This window comes from Narcine bancroftii, chromosome 5 (genome assembly GCF_036971445.1).
Source record: "Narcine bancroftii isolate sNarBan1 chromosome 5, sNarBan1.hap1, whole genome shotgun sequence".
Classification (NCBI taxonomy): Eukaryota; Metazoa; Chordata; class Chondrichthyes; order Torpediniformes; family Narcinidae; genus Narcine; species Narcine bancroftii.
Genome location: NC_091473.1, coordinates 250965026 through 250983634, shown reverse-complemented (window position 1 = coordinate 250983634; position 18609 = coordinate 250965026). Strand labels below are relative to the sequence as shown.

Below are 18609 nucleotides of genomic sequence, written 5' to 3'. Positions count from 1 at the left end.
TGCTAGTCCCACTGACCTGCACCCATTCCATAACCCCTCAGACCTCTCCCATCCAGGTATCTATCCAGTTTACTTTTGTAATTTAAGTGTGAGCACACATTTACCATGTTAGATGTCAACTCATTCCACACTCCCACCACTCTCTGAGAGGAAAAAGTTCCCCCTAATGTTCCCCTTAAACCTTTCTCCATTCACCCTAAACCCATGATCTCTTGTATTTATCTCTCCTAATCTAAATAGAAAGAGCCTACTCACATTTACTCTGTCTATACACCTCTTAATTTTGTAAACCTCTATCAAATCTCCCCTCATTCTTCTATGCTCCAAGGAATAAAGTCCTAACCTGCTTAATCTTTCCCTGTAACTCAACTCCTGAAGACCCGTCAACATCCTAGTAAATCTTATCTGCACTCTCTCAATCTTACTGATATCCTTCCTGTAGTTTGGCGACCAGAACTGCATATAATACTCTAAATTTGGGCTCACCAATGTTTTATACAACCTCACCATAACATCCCAACTCCTATACTCAATACTTTGATTTATGAAGGCCAAGATGCCAAAAGCTTTCTTTACAACCCTGTCTACCTGTGACGCCACTTTCATGGAATTATGTATCTGTACTCCCAGATCCCTTTGTTCCTCTACACTCCTCAGTACCCGACCATTTACTGTGTATGACCACCCATGGTTTGTCTTTCCAAAATGCAGACACCTCACACTTGTCTACATTTACATTTCATCTGCCATTTTCTGTCCCATTTTTCCAGTTGGCCCAGATCCCTCTGCAAGCATTGAAACCCTTCCTCGCTGTCCACAACGTCTCCAATCTTAGTGTCATCAGCAAATTTGCTGATCCAATTTCCCACGTTATCATCCAGATCATTGATATAGACCACAAACAACAATGGTCCCAGCACCAATCCCTGACCACTGATCACAGGCCTCCAGTCTGAGAAGCAACCATCCACTACCACTCTGTCTTCTCCCATTCAGCCAATTTCTAATCCAGTTTACAACATCTCCATGGATACCTAGTGTCTGAACCTTCTGATCTAGCCTCCCATGTGGGACCTTGTCAAAGACCTTACTAAAGTCCATATAGATAACATCCACAGTCTTTCCTTCATCTACTTTCTTGGTAATCTTCTTGAAAAACCCTATAAGATTTGTTAAACACGACCGATGACACACAAAGCCCTGCTGACTATTCTTAATCATCCCTTGGCTGTCCAATCTCTCAGAACACCCTCCAATAATTTACCCTACTGACATCAGGCTCACCGGCTTATAATTTCCTGGTTTACTTTTAGAGCCTTTTTTAAACAATGGTACAACATGAGCTACCCTCCAATCCTCTGGCACCTCACCCGTGGCTAAGGACATTTTAAATATTTCTGCCAGAGTCCCTTCAATTTCCACACTAGCCTCCCTCAAGGTCTGAGGAACTATCTCTGGGGATTTATCCACCTATATTTGCTTTAAGACAGCCAGCACTTCCTCCTCTTTAATCTGTTTAGTTTCCATGCTTATTTCCCATGATCTGTGCCTGTTTCCTGAGTGAATACTGATGGAAAAAACATTTAAATCCTCCCCCATCTCTTTTGGCTCCATACGAAGCTGACCACTCTGATCTTCAAGGGGACCCATTTTGTCCCTTATTATCATTTTGCTGTTAATATGCCTAGAAAACCCGTAGGATTTTCCTTCGCATTGTTTCCAAAGCAACCTCATATCTTCTTTTAGTCTTCCTGATTTCTTTCTTTAGGTTTAACTTGCATTTTTTATACTCCTCAAGAACCTAATTTGCTCCACATTGCCTCTACCTGTTATACACATCTCTTCTTTTGAACCAGATCCCCAATATCCCTCGAAAACCAAAATTCCCTGTGCCTTCTAACCTTACCTTTGATCTTGACAGGAACAGACAAACTCTGAACTCTCAAAATTTCACTTTTGAAGGTTCTCCATTACTTTGCACATCCTTGCCCGAAAACAATTTATCCCAATCCACACATTCTAGATCCTTTCACATTTCCTCAAAATTGGTCTTTCTCCAATTTAGAACCTCAATCTAAGGCTCAGACCTATCCTTCTCCATAATTAACTTGAAACTGATCACTGGACACAAAATGTTCCTTTAAACATACTTCTGTTACCTGTCTCGTTCCCTAACAGGAGATCCAGTATTGTGCTCTCTCTAGTTGGTACCTCTATATATCGATTTAGAAAATTTTCCTGAGCACATTTAACAAACTCCAAGCCATCCAGCCCTTTTACAGTATGGGAGTCCCAGTCAATATGTAGAAAGTTAAAATCTCTGACCTTCACAAACTTATTTCCTGCTGTTGACTGCTATCTCTCCACAGATTTGCTCCTCCAATTCTCACTGACTATTGGGCGGTCTATAATATAACCCCATGAATGTGATCACACCTTTCCCATTCCTCAGCTCCACCTATATAGCCTCAGTAGATGAGCACTCTGCTCTGTCCTACCTGAGCACAGCTGTGATTTTTTTTCTCTGATGAGCAATGCCACTCCTCCCCCTTTCATTTCTCCCCCCCTATTCTATTATGTTTAAAACAACAGAAGCCCAGATTATTGATCTGCCAGTCCTGCCCTTCTTGGAACCAAGTTTCACTAATGGCCACAATGTCATAATTCCACATGCTAATCCATGCTCTAAGCTTGTCTGCCTTTCCTACAACACTCCTTGCATTGAAATAGATGCATCTGCGAACATTTCCACCACATTAAACCAATTAATTTCTAATGGTGCATGAAATTTTCACATCCTCTTTTCCTTCCCCTACTCCTCTAACTGCTCTGGCACTCTGGTTCCCCTCCCCCTGCAAATCTAATTTAAACCCACTGGAGCAGCCCTTGCAAATCTTCCCAGAAGGATACAAGTCCCCTTCCAGTTCAGATGCATATCATCACATCATAACAGGACCCACCTTCCCTGGAAGAAAGCCCAATGATCTAGAAACATGAAGCCCTCCCTCCTGCACCATGTCTATAGCCACGTGTTAAACTGCATTATCCTCCTATTTCTAACCTTACTCACACGTGGCACGGGTGGCAATCCTGCGATCACGACATTGGAGGTTCTGTCCTTCAACCTAGTGCCTAACTCCCTGAATTCTCCTTGCAGGACATCCTTACCCTTCTTACCTACATGGACCATGACATCTGGTTGCTCACCCTCCCTCCTGAGAATGCTGTGAACTCGATGTGAGATATCTCAGACTCTGGCACCAGGGAGGCAACGTACCATCCAGGATACTCGATCTCTTCCACAGAACCTCTTGTCTGTTCTCCTAACTATGGAATCCCCTATCACTACAGCTCACCTCTTCTCCTCCCTTCCCTTCTTAGCCGCAGTACCAGACTCCGTGCCAGAGACCTAATGGCCATATTCACTGTGGAATCCATAAGAGTTAAAGATACATTACTGATGTTTTGGCCCTAAGCCCTTCTTCAAGGTATAAATAAAGATCAGGAAGGTATCAGATTAAGACTGAAGACCAGAAGGGAGAAGAGACTTGCTGAGATGGTGCGAGACCTGCTGAGTTTTCCCAGAGTTACAGAGTTCTGTATTGTATATTGGCCTATGTGTTGTGTGGTTTTATGTTAAAAAGTGACAGTTTGCCTTAGAGAGCCAAGGTGAAGGTGGACTGCTGAGAGAGTGGGAGATGGACTGAGCATGTGCAGAAAATAATCTAAAAAAAATTCTGGACTTGGATGATAAACCACCACTGGGTGGTGCTGTGGAGTGGCAGAAGGCCCGGAGCATGAGTCATGGTCTGGAGGACAGTTTAGAATGTTGGGCATTTCAAAATGGATGAATATTCCGAAGGCAGCCAGAAGGATCCAGACCAAGCCAGCGGTTCCTCTCTCTACAAGCAACACAAGACAACTCTCTCTCTCTCTCTCTCTCTCTCTCTCTCTCTCTCTCTCTCTCTCTCTCAATGATCTTTGGCTTCAATTTACCTAACAAACTGAATTTTATTCATGATCTTTACTTCGGTTGAGATCGAAGTTTTGTGAGTCTTGTGTGTTTTGTGTCTAAGTTTTTCTGTGAGCTGGTTGGAAGTGTAGCTTAGACTTTGATTACGTAAGTTATATTTAGGCTGGGGAATTTATTAGTTTTACACTGTTATAGAGATTTGCATAGTAACCAGTGGGCATTGTTATAAAAGAGGGGATTTTGAATTAACTTTTGAAGGTGAATTTTTTTGTTAATAAAGTAATTGTTCATCTTTACCCGGGTGATATGCCTTCTTTGTGGTTGCTGGTTTGTAACACCAGTAACTTTGTGCACATTAGCTTGAAGAAGGGCCCGAAACATGGATTCTATGAGACCTTCTGAGCACCTCCAGCATTTTTTTTTAACTACACAATTACGGCATCTGCAGACTTTCATGTTTCATTTCATCATTCTTGGAGAGCTGGTCCATGAGTGATTGTTTGAGGAGAACAGTTACCATCCACCTACCCTACCTGAGCCATCGAAGCTCAAAGGTACCAACGGCTTTGAACGTTTAAGTTGATGAGTAAAATCCTTCATCTCTGGAAACATTCAATTAAACCTTTTGGGATCCTCCTACAGAATCTTTGCATCCTTCTAAAGCTAAGGCAAATTGATATGAATACCCCTTCTAATTCTTGCTGAACCAGTGCTGAGTACCCATTGAGAGTTTCTACATGAGGTAAAAGGCCCTTCATTAAAGTACAAACATTTCAAATAACAATTTACGCTCACCTCTCAAAGTTGACATTGAACTGAACTTACCATTTTTCTTCTTCTGCCATTTTATTTTGATACAAGTAATGGTGGCAGCGATGAATAGCAGGAAGAAAACTGACAAGACCACTGAGAGAACAGTAGGATATGGAAAAGAATGTTGATTCCTGCAGAATGCAAGTAAGACATTGGCAGTTATGGGTGCGCTGGAATTCCTTCCTCTCCAATCTACTGGACAATGAACCACAGATGCTACCTCACTTTCTTTTCTTTTTGCACTAATGAATTCATTTCTAAATGTAATTTTATAGCAATATTTGGACTGTGATGGTGCTGCAAAACAACAAATTTTGTGGCATGCTCATGGCAATAAATTCTAATGTACCTTTGATCTGAAGAGTATAACTGTGAAGTACATATGAACACAGTGTACGCATGGCCCAATTAGTGTAGCTGTCAGCGCAACCCTGTTAGAGCGCCAGCGATCCGGGTTCGAATCCCGCGCTGGCTGTAAGGCATTGGTACATCCTCCCCGTGTCTGCATGGGTTGCCTCCGGTGCTCTGGTTTCGTCCCATCTTTCAAAAACGTACTGGGGGATGTAGGTCAATTGAGTGTGATTGGGCATAATGGGCTGTTACAGCAAGGGGGCTGTTACCATGCTGTACTTTTAAATTTTAAAATAAAATTCATTTAAATTCTAGAAATGTACAAGCTATCCCACTGGTATTTAAGAGAACGCAATGGAGTTGAACAGGACAAGGTGAGTGTGTGATGTCCTAATTTTTTCCTGCTATCCAGCTTTGCCAGTTCTATAAGTCTACTACCAAAAAAAATGAATGCTTCTGTTAAAATAAGAATTTGGCATAAATGGAACTCTGGTCTGATCCTGACCTCCGATACTGTTTGCGTGGTGTTTGCACATTCTCTCAGTGACTGAATTTCCTCTGGGTCCTCTGGTTAGTAGGCTATATGCCTGCAGAACGACTCTTCATATGCCAGGCTGCTGTTCATTGATTTCAGCTCAGCGTTTTACACAGTCATTCCCCAGTGGCTGGTAGAGAAGCTGTCCTCGCTGGGACTCAGCACCCCTCTTGGTAAATGGATTCTGGACTTCCTGAAGGAAAGACCACAGTCTGTCTGAGTCAGTATCGGAAGTCAGGATCAGACCCGAGTGTCTGCAGATATAGGCAAAGAGCAGTTTTGGAAGAAGGACTCCAATTGGCCATTCCTTTGAGTGTCAAACCTTCCAGAATTGGAAGATCATGCTCTGAACATTGGAAATAAAAGGCACAGGAGCCTGAAGACAAGCACTCAGCTTCTTCCCCTCTGCCATCAGATTCCTGAATAAACAATGAACCACAGATACTGCCTGACTGGCTTTTTCCTGCACTATTTTTATTTATTTTGCCCTGTGACTCTGCAGTAAAACAACAAATTTCATGTCAATGAATTCGGATTCTGAGTCATTTTCAGATGGCCCTAATTCAGTGATTAACCTGTGCAATGAAGAGTTGTGGCTTAGAGTGACTGACCAGGTTTGAGGCGATGAAGAGGTCTGCAAGGCTGCTGTGGAGGTCTCAGCACCTGCTGTTTTCATGCTGAATGTGCTCGGCCCAGAGGTTACAATGGATGAAGAATCTAAGGTCAAAACACAAAGCTGGAGAAACTCAAAAGGTCAAATAGATCCCTTTTAGAGTAAGGATAAAGATACATCGCCAATGTATCTCTTGAGCCCAGCATCAAGAGATGACAAAATGTAAGCAGGCGCCTCAATAAAGTGATGGGGGAAGGGCAGGGGCAATGGGAGGAGCACAGCCCCACAGGCATAAGATATAAGGGAGGGAGGGCAGAGCAGCTAACGTGGGGAGGAGGGATGGGTCTGTGAATAGAGAGGGAAGGGTGGGGAAATGGAGGAAAGAAGATGAGGTGAAAAGGAAGGGAGGGAGAGCGGGGAGTGGGCAAGCGGAAACTGGAGAAGTCGTTAATGCCATCTGGTTGGAGATGGAAAATTGAGTGTTGTTTCACCAGTTGACTGATGGACTTGTTTGACAGCACGAGACCATGGTCATGTCAGCATGGGGATGGGATGCAGAATTGAAGTGGTTGACCACTGGGAGATCCACATAGGCTGTGGGCTGCTGGACACCGGCTCAGGGGCACCAGGTATTCGAACCGGGATTTGAGATGGTGCTGAGGATAGAAGGGCCTGAGGCACTTACAGCTTCCTGATCGTATTGGAGGTTTGGATCTGGGCTCGGGTTGTTGATGAATCAGGCAGGAGTCCTGTGTGATGGCAGAAGTTGTGGGAGCACGGGAGGCGAATCCACGGCCACTCGGTGTGTCTGAAGGAATTCTCTTTTGCTTCTCTTTAGGGGAGCTGGGCAAGGCTCGTGGCAACTATTTGTTTACCTTGCAGCCAACAAAAATGGAAACATATCCTGTCAATTATATTTTTATGTGTTACTATGACGACAAAAGGAAGCTTGAACCTTGAGATACTGAGCAAGTGTCCCGGCACGGATTGAAGACTGGCCGTCACATGGAAAATATGGAGCTAGAATGAAGGGGACGTTTTCTGGCTGAGAGGATGCAAGTTTTGGAGAATGAAGAGTGGCCGTCACATGGAAAATATGGAGCTAGAATGAAGGATACCATTTCCGGCTGAGAGGATGCAAGTTTTGGAATATCCAAGGAATTGCTCCTTGGCCCTAAATTGTTTACAACCTAAGTGTGCCAATGAGGTGAGGGTGGATGGAAGAGCACATCAAGACGAGAACGTTGATGTGAATGGAATGATTGTGGCGAAAATATGGCAGATTATTGTCTTAACAGAGTGAGGCTGCTCATGAGTGAGTGAGTTACAGAGAGATCGCAGTGTCCTAGTGCACGACTCGCCAAAGTCTAACAGGCTGGTCCAACCTGAAGCTGGGAAGGCCACAGTCATTGGAAAGGGGATGGAGTTTAAGTGTAGGGAGGGTTTGTCGCAATTGCACATGGTACTGGTGAAACCTCACCAGGAACTGTGTGTACAGTGTTGGAACCCTTCACCAAAAAGACAGAGTAGCATTGGAGGTAGCCCAAAGGAAGTTCAACAGGCCAACTGCTGGGATGGGAGAGAGCTACATAGAACAGTACAGGCCCTTTGGACCTTGATGTTGTGCCGATTCATATATTCCTTTGAAAAAACTAAACCCACGCTACCCCGTTCCCTCTATTTTTCTTCCATCCATGTACCTGTCTAAGCATCTTTCAAATGCCCCTGATGTCTCCCCTAAACATCCCTCCCTTCACTTTGTACATATGTCATCTGGTGTTTGCTACCCTCCCTTCACTTTGTACATATGTCATCTGGTGTTTGCTATTTCTGCCCTGGAGAAAAGGCGCTGGCCATCCACCCTATCTATTCTTCTCATATTCTTGTAGACCTCAATCAAGTCTCCTCTCGACGTTGTACGCTCCAAAGAGGAAAGTCCCAGTTCCACTAAGCTCGCCTCATCAGACTCGTTTCCCAATCCAGGCAACATCCTGGTAAATCTCCTCTGCACCTTCTCCATATCTTCCACATCCTTCCTGTAATGGTTGTTCCATTCAGAGAGACGAATTAGATGGGGCTGAATTCCTTTGAATTCAGAAGAATGGGAGGTGATTCAAATGAGACCGGAATAAAAGGAGCCAGTAAAGGCAAACAAAGTTAGGAGCAGGTAATTTAAATTTGAGGTGTGCTGAGGCTGACCTTTCTTCCTTTGGAGGGCAGTGAACAATTGGAATTCTCACTGCCTGAGAGTGCAGGAGAAAAGCTGATGAGAGATATTTAGAGTAGAGTTAAATGTTTTAAAGTTCAAGGAATGGAGGATTCTGGAGAACTGACCCAGAAGTGTTGAGGCCCAGGGTGGATCAGGGAATGATTGAACAGTAGATGGATGTGTTTCAGAGGTTGGGGTTGATTGGGGGGTGCATATTCTGGAGATTTCTGGGAAATAATTTCTGGAAACTTTCCACAAAGAGACCACTGTTTGTGTAGTTTCCTATTGTGAGTCAAGTTTTTGTCCAGGGAAACCTCCCTGGATGAGCAACTGTGCATCTGGTGAAGGAGTCCTTGAAAGCATCCTAGATCTGGGGACATCCATGAAGCAGTCAAGGCTACGATTAGCCTCTCCACCAAAGGCTGCCCACTGCTGGGACATTCCTCAGCCCGCAGACTGGATTCTTGCTGCTGGTCCCCACCTCAGCTCCCACTGGCTCAATGACCCAAGATGAGGGAGGAAGCCTGAAGTGTCCACTGCCAGTACTGAAAGGAACAGGTCTGGGGCTCCAATTCCACCTTTTGGGAAGCTGGAGCACCTGAAGGGGGAGAGATAGAAATGGAGAGTGTGGGAGAGGGGTAGAAAAAGAACAAGGCTGAGGGAGGGGGAGTGGATGGTCATTGTAAAGGGGCTGAGAGAATAAGACAGTGGGGAAGTAGGCGTAGAGTGATAACAGTGGAACACTGCAGATGTGTGAATGTAGTAATGACCAAAATGATGGAGGTCACACAGCATGCATAGGAACATTTCCATTGTGAGGATAGGATGGAGAGGCTGGGTTGTCTTCCTTGTGGAGGTGAAAACTCAGAGCTGATCTGAATGGGATGTGCAACATTACATGGGGGAGAGGTAGGATTGATAGCAGTAAAAATGTTCTATGCAGCAGAGGTCATTATAACCAGAGCGCAAAGCCTTTTGTTTCGATGTAAAATGTTTCCAGGAGATATAGAGAAGATTTTGCTCACCCAGAACATGGTTGGGATCTTAAGCACTGCCTGAGAAGGTGATGGCAGAGACTCTTACCTTGAATGGATATCGAAATGGGCCTGGAACCATTCATATAGGATGTGACAGATGAAATGGGTTGAGCACAGCTGGTGATCTGATGGGTCTGTTCTATGCTGTTAGAGGCAGTGGCTCCATGACATTATCAATGGGCTTCCTTTCTTTTCCCTCCATGACTCCTCCCACACCTGGATCTTGAAACTTGCCCAAATCGGACGAAGGATATCTCTCTTAAATATTAACCCAGTTTCTCCCACTAAAGATGCTGCCCAACCCGCTAAATATATCCCAGATTATCTACTTCACTCTCTCAGGATCAGCCTTTCCATCAGGAGAATAACTGAGGAAGTGAACAGAACTCGGCTGATATCACCAATGGGTGGGAATGGGCTGGGTGGGACTGCAGAGGTGGGTAGTGTGAGCTGGTGGAGGTCTGCAGTCCCACCTGTTCCAGTGGGTGTGGGCAAGATTCTGATCTCGGAGCAATTGGCTGTGGGGGAATAACTCAAGAGCAGAACAGTTGGCTGTCGGGACTGTCCTGCCGAGGGGGTGTTGTTGTCTCCCCCCAAGAGACAAAAAACCTAGTTGATGAGTCCCCACCCCTTTGATGCCATGGAAATGTGGGACTGAGTCACCATCAGAGCTGAGGGTGGGAGGGGCAAGGGTGGAATTTTCAAATTTTGGCCAAGTGAGGAGAACTTGTCAACGTACCTTCAGAAACTTGTAAGTAAAATGAAATCTTTTCATTTATCATTTTTTCGATCACACACCAGTACCATCCTTCATCTTCCTTCTGTAGGTTGTCTATGGTGAATGACATTATCGCCTCTGTCTTGTTATCAGTCATCGATGATCTTCCATGTTGTGGTCGATCAGAAGAAACCACAACAGCCCTTGATAGATATAAATAACCACTACACCATTGTTTCTTGTAGTCCCTGTATTTCCGATCATACCGACATTCCATAGTGATCGACTGTCCTTCTTCTCCCTTAACGTGTTTGGGACCAGTTATTGCAATTGAACCTGTTGGAACATAAAAGATGAAAGATTACCCACACTGCATCCACACAAGCTGAATTTAGCAATAGAACTGTGGCATTTCTACCGTTCATGGAGATTCATGATTTTGTCCACGTCATGTTGCACTTCAATATTCTAATCCTGGTGTGAATTCTCATTTCATCGAAGCTGTTCCTCAAGTTTGAGTGAAAGCAGAATGCCTCAGCCTGATTTTCCAACATGTTTGTCTGTTGTTTCTTGTGGTGAGTTCTAGGGATGCGATCTCTGCAGGGTTTCCACAGGGACCTCAGCACGAGCCCCTTGCGGCAAGCAGAGATGGGCAACAAATGGTGGACTTGCTCCTTGAGACCACTTCCCCCCCAGAAACTTCAGTTAGAAAATCTGCAGCTGGATATTCCTCACCAACTCAGATAATCACAATGAAGGAAAATAATGGTTTGCCTCCTCTCTCCCAACATGTCTCTCTCACACTAAGTCAGATCCTCTTTTTCCCTGAGGCCCAGTTCCATGCTGGAATGGGGCTTGTACAAGAAGACCATGGGAGATTTTTCTCCCCCTGACCTTGACTCACTCACAGAGCCAGCCGATCTCCAACAGGAAGTGTGGGTTCTGCGTGTCAGGAACAGGCAAGGAATGGGGTCTTGGTCGTTCCTCTACCATGTTCAACCCCATACTGACAATTATCCTTGGCTACAGGATGTGGGCAACGTCCAGGCTATTTGTTGTAATTGGATGGAACGTGGTTAGAGGGAGCAGCAGGCATCCACTATCCCCTGGGTCCTAGCAAAGTTCCCAGCATCCCACGTTTTTCTCTGTGCAGGTGAGAGCAACTGGAGACTTGCCGCAGTGGAGATGGAGAGAAAGGGGAGTTCTGAACTTTAAAGGTTGGGACTATTGTGCCTGGCTATGAAAGTGGGCAGCTTGGCAATCGTTGGTAGGGTTCTGCTCTGCCGGTGTGAAGCGTTTGTAATACTGGGTTTTCGATCGTGGACGATTCCGTCCCAATAGTTTGGCTGTTTCCATGGAAACCTTGAAAGTCCCCATCCCACTCATCTGCCAATGGCAACTAGGGGAGGGTGTCCACCACTTCTCCAGGAAGGGAGACAAAGTTTTAAGGATTATACTGTCAAAGAGTTGTTAACAATGGAAACAAAATCCGAACTCAATACGATTTCTCTCTGCAGGCTATTTCTTTCCTGATCTGCTCTTATTGCAGATTTCCAGCAATGTTCTGCTTCTGTACTGTGGCCACTTCGACTGGGCTTGAAAGAAATCCTGCCTTTCCTCTCCACGAAATTTCGTTCTGTGGCTGTTCCACGTTGCTTTCAGTTTCTCTCTTTGTCTGAACCGGTCTCTGATGGAACTGAGTTTCTTGGCCTCTGCAAATTTCTCCGGTTCTGGGGTAGTTATTGAGGGAGATTGCAGATTATCTGCTCATAAATCTGCCACAACGACTGCTGGAAGTCAGTGCAGGAACCTGCAAGGCTGTGATTGAGTTATCTTTCACTCAGTGCTCAGTGCAGGCTGTGACACAGATGTTTCTACCATTTGTCAGCTTCCGACATTAAAAAAAAACCATGGCCCAAATGAATGATTCTAAACAACAGCTAAGAATAAGGCTACAGAACCTTGTTTATGAAAATATAATGATTTACCTGATGAGAGGTCAACAGAGATGAGAAGCAGCAGAGCGATGGTAACCTTATAACTGGGTTGTTTCTGGTGGGTGAATTCAGCCCACGCTACCTCCATCTTTCAGCTGTATTACACCAGCTGGGTCCGTGACTTCTCTTTAGGTTGGCTACTTCCCTTTTCACACAGCAGACACATAGCCCAGTTCCTTTCTTGACATGTCATGGACTTCCTGTGCTGTCTGAACTATCTGGTAACTCACTTCTACACAGCACCAGAAATTTCATTGCCCCAGTCATAATTGTTCTGGTTTTCCCACCTCTTTCCTGGATGAGTGGAGCTCCCAGGTGCTCCACAAGACCGGTGTCCTTCAGGAGGAGCTTGTCCACTGGACTGGCACTGCATTCTCCACCCCAAGCCTTGTCTTCATGTACCGCGGACAGACTGTGACCACATTATGTACCCTCCCAAACGCATACTCACCCACTTGTCCCGGAATTCTAGGGTGGGACATTTATTGTCATGGTTAACACATCACCATTACAGCAACTGGGGTTGGAATCCGGTGCTGTCTGTAAGCAGCTTGTATGGTCTCCCCATCTCTGCGTGGGTATCCTCCAGGTCCTCTGGTTGAACTCCACCCTTCAAAATGTACTGGGGCTGTAGGTGAATTGGGTTATTTGGGCAGGATGGGCTTGTTGGCTGGAAGGGCTTGTTACTGTGCTGTATAGTGTGTTGGTGAATCTATCATCATGACTGAGTTAGGCCCCCCACCCCCAGCTGAGAATTGTGCCCATTCCTGGCCAGCCTACACCATTCTATCCCCTGCATTGTTCGACCCTGTCTCATTCACCCCTCTGCCCTGCATTGTGACGGGGTGTGCCTTGGGTTAATCTCCACTTCAGCTCACACCCCTTTGTGTAAGACGAGAACAGACTGGAGGCAAAGTATCAGGAATAGGCTCCAGCCCATTGAGTCTTCCCCACCATTTTATCATGAGCTGATCCATGTTCCCACTCAGCCCCACTGCCATGGGTAATGAAGAACCTACCAATCTCAGCTCTAAATACACCCAGTGCCGGTGGCAACAAATTCCACTGATTTATCACCCTCTGGCTGAAGAAATTCCTCTGCACCTCTGTTCTAAGTGGAGGCCCTTCAATCCTGAAGTGAGGTCCTGGACTTTCCCACCATGGGGAAAAATCCTTTCTACATTTACTTTGACCACACCTCACAACATTTGAAATGTTTCAATGAGAACGCTTATTCTCCTAAATTCCAATGAGTACAGGATGAGAGCTGTTAAACACTCCTCATATGATAACCCTTTCATTCCCCGAATCATCCATGAGAACTTCCCCTGAACCCTTCCCAACATCAGCTTTTCAGTGAAGAGCTCCCAATACTCCAGGGGAGGTCTCAACTGTGCCTTATAAAGCCTCAACCTCCCATAAAACCTTAGAACCATAGAACATTACAGCACTGTATCAGCCCCCTTCAGCCATTCCAGTCTGTGCCGAACCATTTGTGTTTGTCTAGTTCCACTGACCTGCTCTCACTCAATGGGCCTCCACAAACCCCCCACCTATGTACCTGTCCACGTTCTTCATAAATGAGCCTGCATTCACCTCTTTAACTAGCACCTCCCACCACTTTCTGTATGAAGAGGTTTCCACTAATGTTCCCTGTAAAGCTTTCCTCTTTCACCCTAAACCTATATCCTCTGGTTTGTATCTCACCTACTCTCAGTGGAAAAAGCTTCTCTATATTTACTATCATAATTTATATACTTCTATCAAACCTCTCCTCATTCTTCTATGCTGCAGGGAATAAAGTTCTAACCTGTTTCACCTTACTTTGTATCTTAGTCCGTGATGTCTGAGCAACATCCTATAAATTTTATCTCCACACTTTCTATCTTATTGATATCCTTCCTGTGATATGTGACCAAAGCTGCACACAATTCTCCAAATTTGGCCTCACTAATGTCTTATACAAATTTAATGCAACATCCCAACTCCTGCACTCAATACTTTGATTAATGAAGGCCAATATGCCAAAATCTCTATTTGCAGACCTATTCTCATGTGATGACACTTTTAGGGAATTCAGTATCTGCATTTCCAGATCCCTCTGTTCTGCTGGATTCCTCAGAGACCGACCATTCACTGTTTATGTCCTTTCTATGTATGTCCCTCCAAAAGACAACACCTCATACCTGTCTGCATTTAATTTCATCTGCCAATTTTCAGTCCATTCTACCAGCTGGTCCAGATCCCTCTGCAAGATTTGAAAACCTTCTTCGCTGTCCACAACACCTCCAATCTTAGTGTCATCTGCAAACTTGTTTATCCAATTTATCACTTTGTCAACCAGATCATTGATATAGATGACAAACAACAATGATCCCAGCACCGATGCCTGAGGCACACCACTAGTCACAGTCATCCAGACTGAGAAGCAATCATCCACCACTACTCTCTGGCTTCTCCCTTTCAGCCATTGTCAAATCTTCCTGTATTTTCTTATTAATGGTTGCTAATTTAATTTATACAAATGATTTAAATTATCATCTATCCTGATACCTAAGTAATGTATAGCCTGTGATTGCCATTTTAAAGGGGATTCCTTTTTACATTTTGTATAATCCACTTTTTTTATTGGCATCACTTCACTTTTATCGATATTCATCTTGTATCCTGATATTGCCCCATATTCTTTCAATTTTGTATATAACCTTTTTATTGATGTATCTGGGTCTGTTAAATATACTTTAATATCATCTGCAAATAAGTTAATTTTAAATTCTTCCTCTTTTACTTTTATTCCCTTTGTTGTAAGTTATTTTCTTATCAGCTCTGTCAGTGGTTCAATAGCCAAAGCAAACTCGTATGGTGATAATGGGCATCCATGTCTTGTTGATCTATTGAATTTAAAGTGGTCTTAAACATATCTATTTGTCACCATTATTTTACCAAAGAACCATTATACAGTGCTTTTATCCAATTAATAATTTATTTCTGGTAATTTGAATTTCCTAGTATTTTAAACAGATAATTCCATTCCACATTATTAAAAGCTTTCTCTGCATCAAGAGCCCCTGCCACAGCTGTTTTATTTATTATGCTGAATGGATTAAATTAATAAATTTACAGACATTGTTTGCCACTTTTTTATTTTTAACAAATCTTGTCTGATCTCGTGTCATTAATTTCAGTACACAGTCTATTTATCTATTTGCTGGTAATTTTGCTATTTATTTATAAACTGTATTTAGTAAAGATATTGGTCTCCATGAAGCCGGTGACAATGGCTCTTTTCTGGTTTTCCTAATGACTGCAATTATTGTCATTTTACATGAGTCAGGCAAATTCTGGGTCTCTTCCACCTGTTTCTTTACCTCTAAGAGTGGCAGAATTTATAGATTATTGAATACCTTAGAAAACTCTGTAGGAAATCCATCTGCGCTTTATTATTTGGTAATGTCATTAGTGTATCATGTATTTCTGCAATTGTCAGGGGCTTTAGTAATATATCTTGCTCTTCCAATTATAATTGGGATCACAAAACCAAGGAACAGAAGCAGGCCACTAGGCCCATCGAGTCTGTTTCGTAAATCTACACTAAGCTACTCTACGCTAGTTCCAATTTCTGGCCGTTTTCCCATATCCCTTGATGCCCTCACTAATGAGACACTTGTCTATTTCTTGTTTCAATACTCCCAGTGATCTAGCTTCCACCGCTGTATGGAACAGTGAGTTCCACCGACCCACAACCCTATGGCTAAAGAAGTTCTTCCTAATCTCTGTTTTACATGGATAACCTCTAATTTTCAGACTATGACCCCTTGTCCTCGATTCACCCACCAAGGGAAACATCTTACCCACATCCACCCTATCTAAACCTTTCAGAATACGAAAAGCCTCTGAGACTTCCTCTCATTCTCCTATACTCCAATGAATACAACCCAAGAACTGCCAAACGCTCCTCATACATTAGCCCGTCAATTCCAGGAATCATCCTAGTAAATCTCCTCTGCACCCTCTCCAACAACATCACATCCTTTCTATGACAGAGGGCCTAACACTGCACACAGTTCTCCAAATGAGGTCTCACCAGTGCCCCATTGAGCCTCATCAACACCTCTTTACTCTTGTACACTATTCCTCTTGAAATGAAGGCCAACATAGCACTCGCTTTCTTCACTACCAATTTCACCTGGTCATTAACTTTTCGGTTTCCTTGCACAAGGACCCCCAGGTCCCTTTGTACATCCGAGGTCTGTATTTTCACCCCATCCAAATAATATTCTGCCTGTTTATTTCCACTGCCAAAATGTACAACTGTACATTTCTCTATGTTAAATCTCATCTGCCATAATTTTGCCCAGCCTCCAAATCTGTCTATATCCTTCTGCAACTTTACGGTTTCTACTACACTTTCTACTCCGCCACCTATCTTGGTGCCATCCGAAAATTTGGCCACAAAACCATTCATACCACAATCCAAATCAACAATATAAATTGTAAACAGCAGCGGCCCCAATACCGACCCCTGCAGAACACCACTCGTTACAGGCAGCCATCCAGAGATAGAACCCTTAATTTCAACCCTTTGCTTGGTACCTATCAGCCACTTATCTATCCAGTTTAATAACTTCTCTGTAATTGCATAGGCCCTCATCTTATTTAGCAGCCTAATATGAGGCACCTTATCGAAAGCCTTATCTATTTAGATTTTCAACATCCACAGCCTGGTCAGGCAGGATCTTCCTCTCGATCTTCTTTATCTTGCTCCATTCCTTGGCTCCGTGTTGATCCTGTTTCTTTCGTTGCCTACTCCGCGGCTTCTCCCATTATAGAGTCAGTGTTTTCTTGTCGGCATCTGTTCCCTTCAGTGTCCTCTTTATTATGCATACTGAACATGTGGGCTGGCATTTCTTTTACAGTCTCCGCAATCCAATGTTCCAGACCGCCCCGGGAGACGTTGCAGCCACTTACCGACTTTACTGCTTAGTCCATCCTATTTACGAGAGCTCCTCTATTTATTCTGGTGATTTCCTCACCTCTTTTTTGCTTGTCGTTGGATTCTTTTCCTTCTTTGCAGCCATCCTCAAGTTCTTCGTATGCTTTTTAATCTTGCAACTTCTTAAAATTTTACTTCTTTGCCTTGCTTTTCTACCTTTTTTTCCAACTTTTACTGTGCAGGGCTGGTTTTCCCAATGAGCCACTACTCCATTACGTTACCACCTCAGCCAAAGTTGGATTTTGCCAACATCACTTCTTGAACAGTAGGATGACTTTGTGATTTTCAAGTCCCCCAGGACCATGTGACAATCCATTGATTTGTGAAAGATTATTACCAATGTCTCCACAATCTCTACCAATACTTCTTTTAGAACGCAAGGGTGTAATCCATCTGGTCCAGAGGACTTATCTACCCTTAGGCAATTCAGCTTTCTGGTCACTTTCTCCCTTGAAATAGTAACTGCCCTCTCTTCCCCTCCCCAATACCCTTCAACATCTTGCATTCTGCTCATGTCTTCCACAGTGGATCGATGCAAAAAAACTCATTTAGTTCCATTGCCATCTCCTTATCTACCGTTATTATTTCTCCAGTGTTATTTCCTAATGTTCCTTTATCAACTCTTGCTTCTCTTTTACTCTGTATATACTTGAAGAATCTTTTTGTTTTGTTGGCTTGCCCACTTCATACTTCACGTTTTCCCTCCTCATGAGTTTTTTAGTTAGCAGTTCCTTCTGCAAGTTTTAAAATACTTCTCAATCCTTTACCTTCCCACTAATTTTTACTTAATCTCTTTTGGTTTGATGTTGGCTTTAACTTTCTTCGTCAGCTACAGCTGTGACATTTTTCCATTTGAATAGTTTTATTTTGGTGTGTATTTATCTTGCACCTTCTCCATTTCTTGCTGAAACTCCACCCATTGCTACACTACAATATTCCCTTCCAGTGCCCCCTATGGCCAGTTCCCTTGTCTATTCCACCAAAATACCAACACTTCTGACTTGAGTTTCTCCTTGTGAAATCACAAATTAAACTCGGTCCTATTGTGACCACTGCCCCATAATGGTTCCCACAGGGCTATGCCTACAGCCACGGACCAGCAAGAGACTCACTAGCTGAAGGATGCCCACGACCTGAAGGCTGCTGGAGACCTGTGGTCAAAGGACCCACAATGGCCAAGTGCTGATGGAGACCGGCTCAGGGGAACCAGGTATTAGAACTGGGATTTAAGATGGTGCAGACGGCAGAAGAGCCTGAGGCACTGACAGCTTCCTGATCGTATTGGAGGTTTGGATCTGGAGCTCGGGCTATCAGTGAATTGAACTGGAGTCCTGTGGAACTGCAGAAGTTGCGGGAGCGCTGGAGGCGAA

General features: G+C 43.9%; 1 protein-coding gene across 6 annotated transcripts in view; it reads right to left on the bottom strand.

Annotated features, from left to right (window-relative positions):
* Positions 1-18609, bottom strand: part of LOC138765182 (polymeric immunoglobulin receptor-like) — a 38950-nt gene that overhangs the window by 6300 nt on the left and 14041 nt on the right. For 5 of the 6 annotated variants that reach the window (XM_069942083.1, XM_069942086.1, XM_069942085.1 and 2 more), the window contains 3 exons: positions 10271-10585; positions 6284-6389; positions 4799-4917 (listed from right to left, as the gene is read on the bottom strand). In XM_069942083.1, coding sequence (XP_069798184.1) covers positions 4799-4917; positions 6284-6389; positions 10271-10585 — 540 coding nt within the window. The remainder of the gene's footprint in view (positions 1-4798; positions 4918-6283; positions 6390-10270; positions 10586-18609) is intronic. The other variant, XM_069942088.1, reaches the window with a different exon arrangement.